The sequence below is a fragment of the Tyto alba genome, unplaced genomic scaffold (genome assembly GCF_018691265.1).
Source record: "Tyto alba isolate M040663 unplaced genomic scaffold, T.alba_DEE_v4.0 Super-Scaffold_28, whole genome shotgun sequence".
Classification (NCBI taxonomy): domain Eukaryota; kingdom Metazoa; phylum Chordata; class Aves; order Strigiformes; family Tytonidae; genus Tyto; species Tyto alba.
In genome coordinates this window covers 3,463,010-3,476,734 of record NW_024881302.1, presented here as the reverse complement: position 1 = coordinate 3,476,734, position 13,725 = coordinate 3,463,010, and the positions used below count along the sequence as shown (strand labels likewise).

Below are 13,725 nucleotides of genomic sequence, written 5' to 3'. Positions count from 1 at the left end.
TCGCTGTCACAATCCCGGAGGGGGAAAAAAATAAAAAAAGCGAAAGAGGAAAAAAAAAAAAAAAAAATAAATAAATAAAGCGCCCACAGAGGGCGCCTGAGCGGTAGGAACTACAAGTCCCGCCATGCCCTGCGGCAACGCATGCGCAGCTCTGGTGGGCGGGGCCGCGCCGCGCTCCTGGCGCGATTGGTGGCGGGGGTTGTCTGTCAGGGCCTTTGCCCCCCGCCCCGCCGCGGCGGTGCCTGCCCCGGGCTCGGCGCGCGGCGCTCGGCGCTCGGCGCGCGCACCGGGACCGGGACCGGGACCCCCCCCCCCCCCCCCCCGGGGACCCCCCCCTCCCCCACACCGGCACCAGCACCGCCCGCCCCGGGAGCGGCACCGGTACCGTCCGCCTCGGTACCGGCCCCGGGATCGCCGGCCCCGCCCGCCCCGCCCGGTACCGCGCCGCCACCGGGCCCCACCATGATGAAGTTTCGGTTCCGGCGGCAAGGTGCCGACCCTCACCGCGACCGGCTCCGGCATGATCTGTTCGCCTTCAGCAAGGTGCGTCCGGGGCGGCGGGGTGTGGGGGGGAGAGTAGCGGACCCTTGGGGGGTTTGGGACCACCGGGAGGTACCGGGGGTGTCGGGCAGCCCCTCCGGGAGCGGGGGTGCGGGTAGCCCCCTCCTCGGTGGCGCAAGCTCCGGCAACCCACCGAGCGGGATGCCGCCCCCCCCCCCCCCCCCGGGAGGGGAGCAGTGAACGGAGCACCGCACCCCCGGAGACCGGGGTGCACCCCCCGGGGGGTGGCCGTGGTGGGGAGCCACGCACCGGGACCCCCCCGCTCCCCGGGGAGAAGGTTTGGGACCCAGGGGGGGACTCAGGGCCCCCGGAGGCGGGGGGATCCCCGGCTGCAGGCTGGGGGGGGCACCCCGAGGAGGATGCACCCCCCCCCTCCCTCCCCCGGGGGTGGATCCCGGAACCCCCGGGTGCAGCATGCAGCCCGGGGTGTCAGGCTGGGGGGCTGACCCCCCTCTCATGGGGTTCAGTGGACACCCCCGCCTCAGGAGTGCACCCCGGGGGGGACCCTGGGGCAGGGTGCGACCCCCTGACCGGTGCGACATCCCCCTTCCCCAGCCCCACCCGCGGGAAGCCCCCCGATTCCCGTGGCTTCCCCCAGGCCTCGCTCACCGCCCGCGGTATTTCGGGGTGCCCCGTTGTCCCCCACCCTGCCCGGCCCCGGAGCATTCATGGCTGCAACCCACATGTCCCATGGTGGGGGGGCTTAGTCCCTCACCCCAATCCCCCAGGGGTGGGTATGGGGGGGCTGGACCCCCTATGTCAGCAGGAAGAGACGTCGCAATGGTCCTTGCGGTTGGGAGCTTGGGGTCCCCTTGCACCCCAAAGCTGTCTCTGGGGGACCAGGGGTATCAGAGACCCAGAACTTGACCCCCCCCCTCCTTGCTGTCATCGGGGTGATTTCCCGCTCAGACCCCTCATGTGGGGTGCAGAAACGCCCCCCGGGGGCTCATCAAACAACCGGGGAGGGACCCTGCGGGCCCTGGGGTGCCAGACCCTTCCCTCAGCACCTCGGCAGGATGGGCTGTGCTGGTGGGTGCCCCCCTCCTCCTCGGTGTGCCCCATCCTGAGAGCCCCTCGATGTTGGGACCATCTTCCTGCCCTATCCCCGGAGGGGTGAGGGGGGGGGCAGGAGAATGCCGGGCAGAATCTGTCCGTCTGTGTCTGTCCGTCCATCCTTTGGCAGCATCCCTGCACTGCCATCCGGCTCTTGCCCAAACTCCCGGTGGGGATTGTGGCGGAGGGACCCCCGGATCACCCCACAGCAGGGCCGGGCTGGGAGGTGTTGGGGTGTGCTGGGGAGGGGGGGGGGGGATCAAAACCAGCACCCACCAGCCCAACACAGCACTGTTCCCCCCCCCAAACTCACCGCTGCGGGCGCGGGTCTGGCCAGGGTGCGAGGCTCAGCCCAGCCAGAGCCCCCTCATTTTGGGGAAGATGGTCCCCACAGCCAGCTCTTCCCCAAACAAGCACTTTGGGGGGGGTCTGTACCCCGCAGGGCGTCACGGGAGGGGGGGGGCCGGGGAGCTGCCCCGCTCCGGCCAGCCTGGCGCTGGGGCCGCCAGCTGCCCACCTGCCTCCCATTAACGGTTGTTTTTCCTCCCGAGCTCCAGATCTGCCTGGGATTTGCTGTAATTTGGCCGGGAGCGCGCCTTGGCCGGGCCGGCACAGCCTGCCGGATGCGGCCCCGCTGCCGGCTGGGAGGAAAGGCTGCGTGTAAAGTGGGGGGGGGGGCTGCCAGCTGGGTCCCCCCCCCCTCCCCTCCAGGGCTGGGGGGTACAGGGGTGCCTGGCAGGGGAGTCTTTGTCGTCATCGTCGTGTTGATCCCCGACCTAAAGCATCACCAGGGTGTCCCCGTTCTGCTGCCGTCCCAGCTCCCGCCACGCTCCAGTGCGGCGTGCGTCCCCGGGGAGATGGGGGGTGCAGGATTTGGGGTGACCCAGCGCGGGGCTGGGATCCCGAAGCATCCAACACCTCACGCTCCCTGCCTCGAACTGGGCCGGGACCCCTCGGCTGGGGCTGGGGACGCTGTCGTGCTCCTAAAAGTTGCCCTTCGGAGGGGGAGCGGGAGGCAAGGGGTGACAGCGCGTGCGAAAAAGCCACCTCGGCCGCCCCAGACAAAGGGAGCGGGTCAGGATCCGGCCAGTCTGGCTCCGGCGGCCTCCCTCCGTATCATCCCATCGCACCGAGCTGCCCCCCGGGGCCGTCCCTCCCCGGGAGCCCCACGGTCTCCTTGCCGCGGGCCGGGGTGGTGGGTGCCCCCTGCATTCCCCCCCACCTCCGTTGCCAAGCGGGCAACCCCTCCCCAAACTGGCGAGCCAGGACACGCCGTCACCGGGCCGGGATTTCCTTGGGAAGGTGCCCGCGGGCAGCACGAGGCTCCAGCGGGGACGTCCCCAACCCTGGCGGGTCCCGCTCGCCTGGTTCTGCCGCCCGGCACCGCTGACCCCCCCCCCCCCCCCCCCCACCCCGAGGGGACCTGCCCGTGGGGGTGAACTGGACCCCGCTCACCCCTCCTGGGGCATCCGCACCCCAGGCAGGGGGGGTTTAGGGCGGTGGGTGTGTGTGGGGGTCCCTTCCCCAAAGTGCAGGTGGGGCAGCTTGTGCCCTTGGTGTTGGGTTTGGGCTGTTTTGGGGTGGAAACGGGGTGAGGAGGGATGTATGTGTGTGTGTCCCCCCCCGACCTTCCCCAAGGACCCTCCCCCACCTTGGTGGCAGCGGGCGACGAGGCAGCATCCTCGTGGTCCCCCATCCCAGCTGGATGAAGCTCAGGCTGGTGTGGGATCGGAGCCGTGGGGGTGGGAGGGGGCTGTGTGTGTGTGTGTTGGGGGGGGGGGGGGGGAAAGCTTGGGATGGATCTGGGGTGGGGGGGTCCCAGCTCTGACCTGCCTGTCCCCACGGCAGACGGTGGAACACGGCTTCCCCAGTCAGCCCAGCGCCCTGGCCTACGACCCCACCCTGCGCGTGATGGCCATCGGCACCAAGGCGGGAGCCGTGAAGCTGTATCCTTTTCCCCCCGCGAGGGCAGGAGGTAAGGACCCCCCCCCCCCCGCTTCCATATACACCCCTCCACACACCCCCCCCCCCTTCCCCGGCTGCCCCCCATCCCCGGGAAACGTGGCCCATCCGGCAGCGCCCCGTCCCCGCTGCTCCGCTGGCGTCTGTCCGTCTGTCCCTCCGTCCAGCTGGGCTGCAGCTGGGCCGAGTGGAGAGCAAGGGGGGGTGACTGGAGGAAACCCCCCACCTTGCCCAAAAGGCTGGGGGAGCAAAGGGGCTCGGCCATCCCGGGTGGCATCCCAAATTGGGGGGGGTGCGCTGGGTGGTGTCTCCCCCTTCTTTATCCCAGGGGGCTTCTGTCCATCTTGGCCTCATCCGTGCAGCTTTCGGCGGGGGGCAGCCAGCCCGGCACCGGGCTGGGGGGGCTGCGGTGGGCGCTGAGCCCGGTCCTGGGTGGGGGGTCGGACTGTGTGTGTGTGGGGGGGGGGGGGATGATGACGACGCGGGGCCCGGCCGGGCTTTGTTGCCGGCGGCGTGCAGGGAGACTTCAGAGGGCTGCTGGCCAGCGTCCAGGGCTGGATGCGGCCCGTGCTCGGGGGGCCCCACGCCACAGGAATGCGGGGGGGTGTGTGTGTGTGTGTGTGTGTGTGTGTGTCTGTGTGTGCAGGAGGGGGCCGTGGGGGCGGCTGCGCCCAGGTCAGGGTCAGGTTTTGAAGGGGGGCAACCATGCCCCCAGGCCAGCAGCTCGCTGCCTCCCGAGCACAAAGATGGTGTGGTTTTTTTTTTGTTGGTGGTTTTTTTGTTTTTTTTTTTTTTTTTTTTCTTTCTTTTTTTCCCTTGCCGGGGCCAGCCCGGCCGCGACGTCGCCAGTCGCTCCGCTCGGCCGCCTCGCCGTGGGGTGCTGGGTCTAACCACCCCCATGTTAAACCCACCCCCCCCCCCCCCCCAGGGGCCACGGAGCCGCTGTTGCGGGGGGCTGCGGTGCCCTGCGCATCCTCTGCGGGGATGTTTTTGGGGTGGTCCCCAGCTCGGGGCAGCACGGTGCTGCCCACAGCACTGCAGCCAGTGCCCACCCAGCCCCACTCCAGCTGCCACCAAGAAGATGCTTCTGAAGGTTCATGGTACTGGGGAAGCCGGGGCCAGGCGAGGCAGCAGCCAGAGCTGGACTGACTGGTGCTACTGGTTAGTGGGGGCACCCATGGGTGCTCCCTGGCTGGGCTGGGTGGATCTGGGTGCAGACAACCCAGCTGCCACCGTCCAGGGGATCCCCTGAAGCAGCTGGGGGTCCCTGTGCTTAGACCCCCGTCGCGGTGAGGCGGTGCTACCGGTGTTCCCCGGCCGCTTGCCCCGGGCTGGGGGGGGGGGTGGGGGGGTGCTGCCTGCCTGCCTTTTGGCCTGTGTCACCATTTCGGGTGCGGGAGGACCCCAGGATGAGCGAGGATGCGTGTCATCCCCGCTGCGTCCTCCCCCCACCCCCCCCCCCCGCACACCCTGTTCTTTGGGCTCCCCAAAGCTTCGGTGGCTCTGGCCTGGCTGTGCTGGCTCGGCGCTGCCAGACGGCTCCTGCCTGTTGTTCTGGGCAGAGCCACCGGGCTGGTTCCCAGCACCAAGGTGGGGGGTAACTGGGAGTGAGAACCACAGAACCACCCCCCTTCCCCGGCACACGGTGTCCCAAATAGCCGCACAATGCACCAGCGGCAACCTGGCTGGGGGCGGGGGGGAAGCAGCTCGCTGGGTCCGGGGATGTTGGGGAGACCCGGGGTCGGGGTGCACCGTGCTGGGCTGGAGCTCCCGTACCAGTCCTGCCCCCGGTTCCTGCTGAGCGGCGTCGCCGGCGGAGGAGCCGGGACCAGTCTGGTGAGTGAGGCTGTGCCGGTGCATGCCGAACCCCACCCTGCTGCTGGTGCGTGCCGGGCTGGCCAAGGGCCCCGCGGCTGAGGAAGAAGAAGGTGGCAGAGGGGCAGAAGCCAGCCCGGCCACCTCACACCCACCGCGGCCACGTGTCGGCCGCATCCTGACCCGGGGTGTCCTGGCTGGGGGTGCTTGGTGGATCCCAGTTGGGTACCGAGGCCGGCGCGGGGTGCTGCCAGGGATGCTCTGCCCTGGCTCACCGCGGAGCTGAAGCGGCACTTGCTGGCAGAACTGGGAGGGGGATTTGGAATTTGGGGAGGGGAGAGGGTTTCAGGGTTCACCAAGGGTGGGGTGGGGTGGGGGGGGCTCTACCCTCGTTGTTTCTTTGACGGCCCCCCCCAGATACGGCGCGCCGGGTGTGGAGCTGACGGGCTTGCACAAGGAGACGGCCACCGTCACCCAGCTGCACTTCCTCCCCGGCCAGGTATGTGGGTGTCCGTGGGGTGGGTGGGGGGGGCCTGATGGAAGCCCCCCTCACCCCACCCACCCTGCTGTCACCCTCACCCTCCTCTTCAGGGCTGGCTCCTCTCCTTGCTGGATGACAACACGCTGCACCTCTGGGAGATCTGCCAGAAGGAGGGCTGCTCCCACCTGGAAGAGACCCGCAGCTTCGGCCTCCCGGGACGCCCAGGGTCCGACAGCGCTAAGTACTTCCATGGGGGAGGAGGGGAGGGGGGGTCCCCAGCTGCCCCCCCCCCCCTCACCGTGGGGGCTGCGACTGGGAGCGAGATCACTGCCGGCTGGGAACGGTGTGTGGGAGCAGCCGTCCCTGCTCGGGGCGGGACAGCAGCCAAGGTCCCCTGGGTGGTGGTGGTTTTCCCACCGGGATGCTCCTCCGATCCCGACTGGGATGCTGCGGGGCTGGGGGGGTGGAATGTGGCCCTGGGTTTTTTTTATAGGTGCTGGCAGGACCCGGGGGGGTGATTAGTGGCTCTAATTTGCTGTTAGCGCAGAGCCTGTCCCCATCCTCCTGAGCCGACGGGGGTGCAGCATCGGGGCAGGGGAGGTTTGAGGTCTCTCAGCCGCTCCCCCCAGCATGGGGCTGATGCAGCCCCCCTCCTCCCTGTTTTTCCCCCCCACCCCCCGCCGCCCTCCTCCAGCTGCTCCCCTAGCATCACACGGGTGACGGTGGTCCTGCCGACGTCCGCCAGCACGGTGGCATGCCTGGGCACCGAGGGCGGCGCGGTGTACTTCCTCACCCTGCCCGCCCTGACGCTGCTGGAGGACAAAACCCTCTTCCCGGATGAGATCCTGCAGAGGTAAGCCCTGTCAGCCCCGCGCCCTCCTCCCCAACACCACCCCCCCCCCCCCTCCCCAGCCCACCCTGACCCTCACCCCGCGCAGCGTCCCCGATGATTACCGCTGCGGGAAGGCGCTGGGACCGGTGGAATCCATCCAGGAGCACCCGCGCGATGACAGCCGGCTCCTCATCGGGTACAGCCGGGGGCTGGTGGTCCTCTGGGAGCAGAGCACACGCGCCGTCCAGCACCTTTTCCTGGGGAACCAGGTACTGGGCCGGGGGCGGGGGGCTGGCAAGGCCGTGTGGCCTTATTTGTGTGTCCCCATCACGGGTGGTGTTGAGCCCACCCCCCCCCCCCCCCCGGCCCTGTGTTGCCCCCCCCACAGCAACTGGAGAGCCTGGCTTGGGAGCAGAGCGGGAAGAGCATCGTCAGCTCCCACAGCGACGGCGGGTACATGGTGTGGGCGGTGAGCGGCGCCGGCCAGAGGACCCAGCAGCCCGTCCTGTCCACCATCCCCTACGGTGCGGGGACTTGGGGAGGGTGGGGGGGGGGGACACGCGGGGTTTCGGAGGGGGCTGATCGCCCCATCCCAGCGCTGCAACCGCGGGGTTGGCTTCTTCCTTTCAGGCCCGTTCCCCTGCAAAGCCATCAGCAAAATCCTCTGGCGGACCTGCGAGTCGGGGTAGGTCGCCGTGGCGTTGGGGAGGGGGGGGGGGGGATGCTCTGGCGTGTACCCCCCTCTTTCAGCAGTTTGGGGAGGGGGCTGCTGCTGGACTTGGGCTGCAGGGAAGATGCCCTGCAGGGTCTGGGCTCTGATGGAGGCTGCTTCATCCCACCCCAGGAACCCCTTCATCATCTTCAACGGGGGGATGCCGCGGGCCAGCTACGGTGACCGGCACTGCGTCAGCGTGCTGCAGGGCCAGACCCTGGCCACCCTCGACTTCACCTCCCGCGTCATCGACTTCTTCACCGTCCAAAGCACCGAGGCGACCGAAGGAGGTACGGCCCACCGGAGCATCCCCCGGGGAGCGGGTGGCAGTGGGAGGTGTCTCTCCACTAGCAGCAGCAACGTCCTTCCTCCTCCTCCTCCTCCCCAGGCTTTGAGAACCCCCGTGCCCTCGTGGTGCTGGTGGAGGAAGAGCTGGTGGCCATCGACCTCCAGACGCCGGGCTGGCCCACCATCCCCGCCCCGTACCTGGCGCCGCTCCACTCCTCCGCCATCACTTGCTCCTGCCACGTCTCCAACGTGCCCCTCAAGCTCTGGGAGAGAATCATCAGCGCCGGCGAGCAGCAGAGCCCCCGGCTCTCCTCTGCAGTGAGTGATGGGGTGGGGGGGTGTCCCCAAGCCTGCCCCCCCCCCACCCGGGATGGGTTGGCAGAGGGGTGACGCTCGCTCCTGCTCCCGGCGGGTGGGCTTCTTCCATCCCTCCCTTCATCCCTCCCTCCAGGCTTGGCCCATCGATGGGGGGAAGAACCTGGCCCAGGAGCCCACGCAGAGGGGGCTTCTCCTCACCGGGTGAGTGGCCTGGCAGCTGGGGGGGGGGGGGGGGGGGGGGGGGCGGGCCTCGGAAACCCGAAACACGCTGGGGGACACCCCCACACCCCCAGCCCCTTCCTGCGGTGATGGGGTGGGGAGGGCGTCTCTTGTTGGGTGGGCTGCCCCCCTTTTCGTTCAGCCGGGCAGGAGTGTGTCACCCGCTGCATTGTCCCCCTCTTTGTCCTGCCCCCCCCCCCCCAACTTCTGGCACGCTGGCTGCCGGCACACAGGCAGCTCTTGTTAGCCGGGCAGATGTCAGGGCCTCACGCTAACAGGGCTTCCCTGTCGTCGTCCCCCCCCACAACCCTCCCAGGCACGAGGATGGCACGGTGCGGTTCTGGGACGCCTCGGGGGTCTCCCTGAAGCCCCTCTACAAGCTGGGCACCGCCAGCATCTTCCAGATGGACTGTGAGCACAACGACAGCCTCAACCAGGCGGGCGAGGAGGAGTGGCCGCCTTTCCGTAAGGTGACGTCCCCATGGCTGGGGAGTGGGGGAGGGACAGGCACCCCCCCTGCCTCCACCAACGTGGGGAAAAGGGATGGGGTGGGGGGCAAGTCCAGAGGTGGGCACGGAGGATGCACCCGCTGGAGCCATCCCGGCTGTGCCCCGGGAAATGTGTTCCCCCCCCCCCCGGCTTGGGGCACAGCTGCTGTGTGACGCCCGGTTGGGGACACAAGGGACACTTGTTCCCCGTGCCCCGTCTCACGGGTCTGCCCTTGGGGCAGGGGCAGAGGGAGGGGGAGCTGAGGGACACGTGGGGACAGACCTTTCCTGGGCGTGATGCCCAGAGCAGCCTGTGTGCCGCAGCCGGTACCCGCCGGCTGCTGAGGGGGGATGTGGGGGTACACCGGGGTGGGTGGGGGGGCTGCCCCACATCTGTATTGAAAGCACCCACCCCCCTTTTCCTCCCCGCAGGTGGGCTGCTTTGATCCCTATAGCGATGACCCACGCCTGGGCGTGCAGAAAATTGCTCTCTGCAAGTACACAGCCAAGATGGTGGTGGCCGGCACGGCGGGGCAGGTAGGACTTGGGGGGGGGGGGGACAGAGCGGGGGCTGCCGGGCACCTTTCAGCTCCCATTTTGGGGAGACATGGCACTGGGCTGGGGGGGGGGTGGTGGTGCTACAGGCCTTACAGACCCCTGTGCCTGTCTATGAAGGGCTCCTACCCAGGGGGGGTTTAGCCCCTGGCTTGCAGCAGGGTGGCTGGGGTGGGGTTGGCCCACGTCCCCCACCGTCCCCACTTGTCCCCCGGAGGTGCTGGTGATGGAGCTGAGCGACGAGAAGTCGGAGCACGCGGTCAGCGTGGCCGCGGTGGACCTGCTGCAGGACCGCGAGGGCTTCACCTGGAAGGGCCACGACCGGCTGGCCCCCAGGAACGGGCCCCTGCCCTTCGCCCCCGGCTTCCAGCCCAGCGTGCTGGTGCAGTGCGTGCCCCCCGCCGCCGTCACCGCCGTCACCCTCCACTCCGAGTGGAACCTCGTGGCCTTCGGCACCAGCCACGGCTTCGGGCTCTTCGATTATTACCGGCGCAACCCCGTCCTCGCCAGGTATGGGGGAGGTTGGGGGTCTCAATGCTGGGGATCACCCACCCCCCCCGACACACACACCCCCCCCCCCCCCACCCCTGGAGCGACGTGGCTGGGGTCTGGGCGCTGAGCGTCGTCGGTGCCCGCAGGTGTACGCTGCACCCCAACGACTCGCTGGCCATGGAGGGGCCCCTGTCCCGCGTCAAATCCCTCAAGAAGTCCCTCCGGCAGTCCTTCCGCCGCATCCGCAAGAGCCGGGTGTCGGGCAAGAAGAGGCTCAACGCCAGCAGCCCCTCCAGCAAGGTGGGCAGGGAGAGGGGGCCGCCACGGCTGCTCCTCCTCCCAGCCAAGCAGAGCTTGACATCCCCCCCCCCCCCCCCCCCCCCCCTTTTTCATGTCCCCCTCCCCAGGTGCAAGAGGCCAACGCGCAGCTGGCCGAGCAGGTGGGACCCCCCGAAGTGGAGATGACGCCCGTGCAGCGGCGGATCGAGCCCCGCTCGGCTGACGACTCGCTCTCGGGGGTGGTGCGGTGCCTCTACTTCGCCGACACCTTCCTCCGAGACGGTGAGACCCCCCCCCTCCCACTCCCCAGGAAAAGCCCCTCAGGTGGGGCTGGCTGGTGCCGCGCCGTGGGGAGGGGGCTTTGACGCTGCTCCCCTCCCCGCAGCCGCCCACCACGGCCCCACGATGTGGGCAGGGACCAATTCTGGCTCGGTGTTCGCCTACGCGCTGGAGGTGCCGTCGCAGGAGAAGTTTTCGGAGCGGGCGGTGGAGGCCGTGCTGGGGAAGGAGATCCAGCTGATGCACCGGGCACCGGTGGTGGCCATCGCGGTGCTGGACGGGCGGGGAAACCCCCTGCCCGAGCCCTACGAGGTCTCACGGGACCTGGCCAAGGCCCCTGACATGCAGGGCAGCCACTCCATGCTCATCTCCTCCGAGGAGCAGTTCAAGGTGAGCTCGGTGTCCCGCTGCGGTGGGGATGGCACCCCACCACCCGCAACGTGGCCCGGGTCCTCTCTGGGTGTCCCCATCACCCTGGGTGCAGGGATGGGGCAGGAGGTGACCAGCCAAGTCCTGGGACACTCCTATGCTTTTCCCCGGGGTGGCGGCTCCGAGGGGAAGGTGCTGCCCTTTGCCCAGGGCGGCTCCCGTGGTGGGAGGCTGCTCAGGTTCCCGCTGAAACCCTGCAAATTCGTGGTCCTCTCTCCCCTCCTCCAGGTCTTCACGCTGCCCAAAGTGAGCGCCAAGACCAAGTTCAAGCTGACGGCACACGAGGGTTGCCGAGTGCGGAAGGTGGCCCTGGTGAGCTTGGCCAGCGCCGGCTCCGAGGAGCGGCTGGAGAACTGCCTGGCCTGTCTCACCAACCTGGGGGACATCCATATCTTCACCGTGCCCGGCCTGCGGCCCCAGGTCCACTACGGCTGCATCCGCAAGGAAGACATCAGCGGCATCGCCTCCTGCATCTTCACCAAGCACGGCCAGGGTGAGGACCCCCCCCCCCCGCCCCCCCAGCTCTGCACTGGGGGACGATGCCCCTTGGAGATGGGACGTTGTCTCTGGCTGCAGCCCCGCGGTGTGTGTGGGGGGGTGTCCCTGAGGCTCTTTGTTGTCTCCCCCCTGCCACACTCTAGGTTTCTACTTAATTTCACCGTCCGAGTTCGAGCGCTTCTCGCTGAGCGCCAGGAACGTGACGGAACCCCTGTGCCGGCTGGAGGTCGCCCGGCTCCAGGACACCTCCTGCCTCAGGTGGGACGTGCCCCGGGGGGCTTTACAGCAGCACCCCTGTACCCCCCAACCTTCCCCCCCCCCGGCTCTGGCAGTAACCTCTCTCCACGTTTCCTTCCAGCAACAGCTCGACGGCGACGCCGAAGCTGCCGCAGGCGAACGGCACCCACGTCCCGTGCAGCCCCGAGGGCCAACGCTCCCCCACCGACAGCGACCGTGAGCCATCACCCCGTCCCTGCCGTGCGCACCGTGAGCCCTACACCGGGGCTGGTCGTGTCGTGGCTGTGCCCCCCCCCCCCCCCCCCCCCCAACCTCAAGCCCTCCCATCCCCGTGGCTCCCCAGGGTCTCCCGAGGAGCACCCAGCCGCCTTCTCGCCCGGCCCCATCGATTCCCCCAACAGCAGCACGGAGAACCCGCTGGACACCACCGGGGACATCACCGTGGAGGAAGTGAAGGATTTCCTGGCGTGAGTTGGGAGGGAAGCGGTGTAAGCAGTGCCCACGGGCCCCGAGGGGCTGCGGCGGTGTCCCCGCCTGCCTCTCACCCTGCTCTGCCCCAGGTCCTCGGAGGAAGTGGAGAGGAACCTGCGGAACGCCAGCGAGGACGAAGCCCGGCCCGCGGGGATCCTCATCAAGTGAGAGGTGGGTGAGGGGCCGGTGATCCCCACGGGTGGGTGGCCCCACGCTGCGGTGGGGACACGGCTCCGGCTGCAAACCCCGGCGAGCCACCGGCTTCGGAACTGGGGACCCCCAACTGCAGCGCCCCGACATCCCCATCCCTCACAGGGAGGATGGGGCTGCGGTCCCTCCTGGGGTGGGGGGGTGGGGGGGTGGAGCAGCATATCCTGGGGGTCCCCCCTCACCCCCCAGGTCCCTTTCTCAGGGGCTGCATCACCCGCAGGCATCACCGGCCTCCCTGGCCCATCTCAGTGCTCGGATTCCCGGGACGCACGACTCGACTGGACCCCCCCTCTCCGCGCCCCCCCTCCCCGCATAACGTAGACTCGCCTCTTCTCTAACATCCGCGCCGGCGCGCCCCGGCTCTGGCACACTCCCCCCACACCTCCCTGTCCCCCAGCGCCCCCCCCCCCGCCCCCCACCAGCCCCGAGCTGGGGGGAACATGGTGCACAAACTCTTCCCGGGGAAGATAATTTTCTTTTTTTTTTTTTTTTTTGTTTTTTATACACGGTCGAGTGTCACTGTCCCCTGCTCCAGAACCCCCTTCCTTGGGGGGATGCTGCTGCTTCCCCAGCCTCACGGGGAAGGCTGGGGCTGGTGGGAACCACCCCCCTCCCCACTTCATTCCCTGGTTTTGGTCCTTTGGGGAGGTGGGGGGCCAGGAGCCCCCCGGCACAGCCCCCCTGTACCCCGGTCTGTGTTTACATGCCCAGCTCCCTGCAGTTTACAGCCCCGTCCCGCCTGCCGGAGCCTCCCGGTTGCCGCACAGGGACTGGCCTTTCCCTGGGGAGGGGGGGGGGGGAGCGTGGACCCCCCCGGCTCCCACGTGGGCACCGGAGAGCTGGGTCGGGGCACGGGGAGGGTCACAGGTGGCCTTTTTCTCTTAGTGGCTTCTCCAAGGGCTATTCTCCAGGTTGGGCTCCGTGCCTGCTGCTCCTTTTCTGACACTAATTCCTGCCACGGGTGGGTTTGGGATGGGATCGCCGGCTCCTGGGACTGGTCCGTGCTGGGGTGGGGGGGGGGGGGGGTGTGTGTGTGCACAGATTGGGCACAGGGCTGCCCCAGCCCCTTCCTGCCCCACCCCGGGGGGGTTCTCACTGTGCCAAATCCTCCCACCCCTCACCGAGCTCCCCAGCCTGGCCTCGTCCTCGCAGGGGGGGCTGCGATGACGCTGGCTCTGTCCCCTGGCTCATGGTGGCTGTCCCTCCGTGGCTTCAGGGCTCAGCCTGGCACCTGCCCCCCCTCTCTTTTTGGGGATCCGGGGCCGTTTTGGGCCCCCCCAGGGCTCTCTTGCGGTACGTGTGGGGCTGGGGGGGGGGGGCTGGGTGAGGCAGCATTGCCCTGGGCTCCGTTGCTGCCTGCCGAGGCCGGGGCTGTAGTGTCCCTGGTAGAACCCCCCCCTCCCCACCTCATCCATTTTTTTGGTAAGATGAATTTAGCATTGTTTAGTTATTAAAAATACTGGTTTTTAATATTGAAAAATAAAGCATTTAATATCAATTGCCCAGGCTCCTGCTGTTTAGGGAGTCTTGGCAGTCGGCTTAGAGC

General features: G+C 68.8%; 1 protein-coding gene across 3 annotated transcripts; it reads left to right on the top strand.

The window, feature by feature from the left end:
* Nucleotides 1-310: 310 nt before the first annotated feature.
* On the top strand, nt 311-13,677 carry LLGL1 (LLGL scribble cell polarity complex component 1). 3 transcript variants are annotated; one of them, XM_042798878.1, is made up of 23 exons: nt 311-543; nt 3,463-3,560; nt 5,809-5,890; nt 5,983-6,098; nt 6,567-6,725; nt 6,811-6,973; nt 7,093-7,228; nt 7,335-7,389; nt 7,549-7,706; nt 7,805-8,022; nt 8,156-8,223; nt 8,558-8,711; nt 9,162-9,266; nt 9,502-9,794; nt 9,923-10,076; nt 10,184-10,337; nt 10,441-10,724; nt 10,992-11,256; nt 11,405-11,519; nt 11,620-11,714; nt 11,842-11,965; nt 12,059-12,140; nt 12,429-13,677. In XM_042798878.1, exons 1-22 carry the CDS (start codon nt 463-465, stop codon nt 12,135-12,137), a joined length of 3,156 nt encoding a protein of 1,051 aa, XP_042654812.1. In that variant the 5' UTR covers nt 311-462; the 3' UTR covers nt 12,138-12,140; nt 12,429-13,677. The 3 variants fall into 3 exon arrangements, with proteins under 3 accessions (XP_042654812.1, XP_042654810.1, XP_042654811.1); XM_042798876.1 differs by having other exon boundaries at nt 12,400-13,677; XM_042798877.1 differs by having other exon boundaries at nt 12,382-13,677.
* Nucleotides 13,678-13,725: the final 48 nt, after the last annotated feature.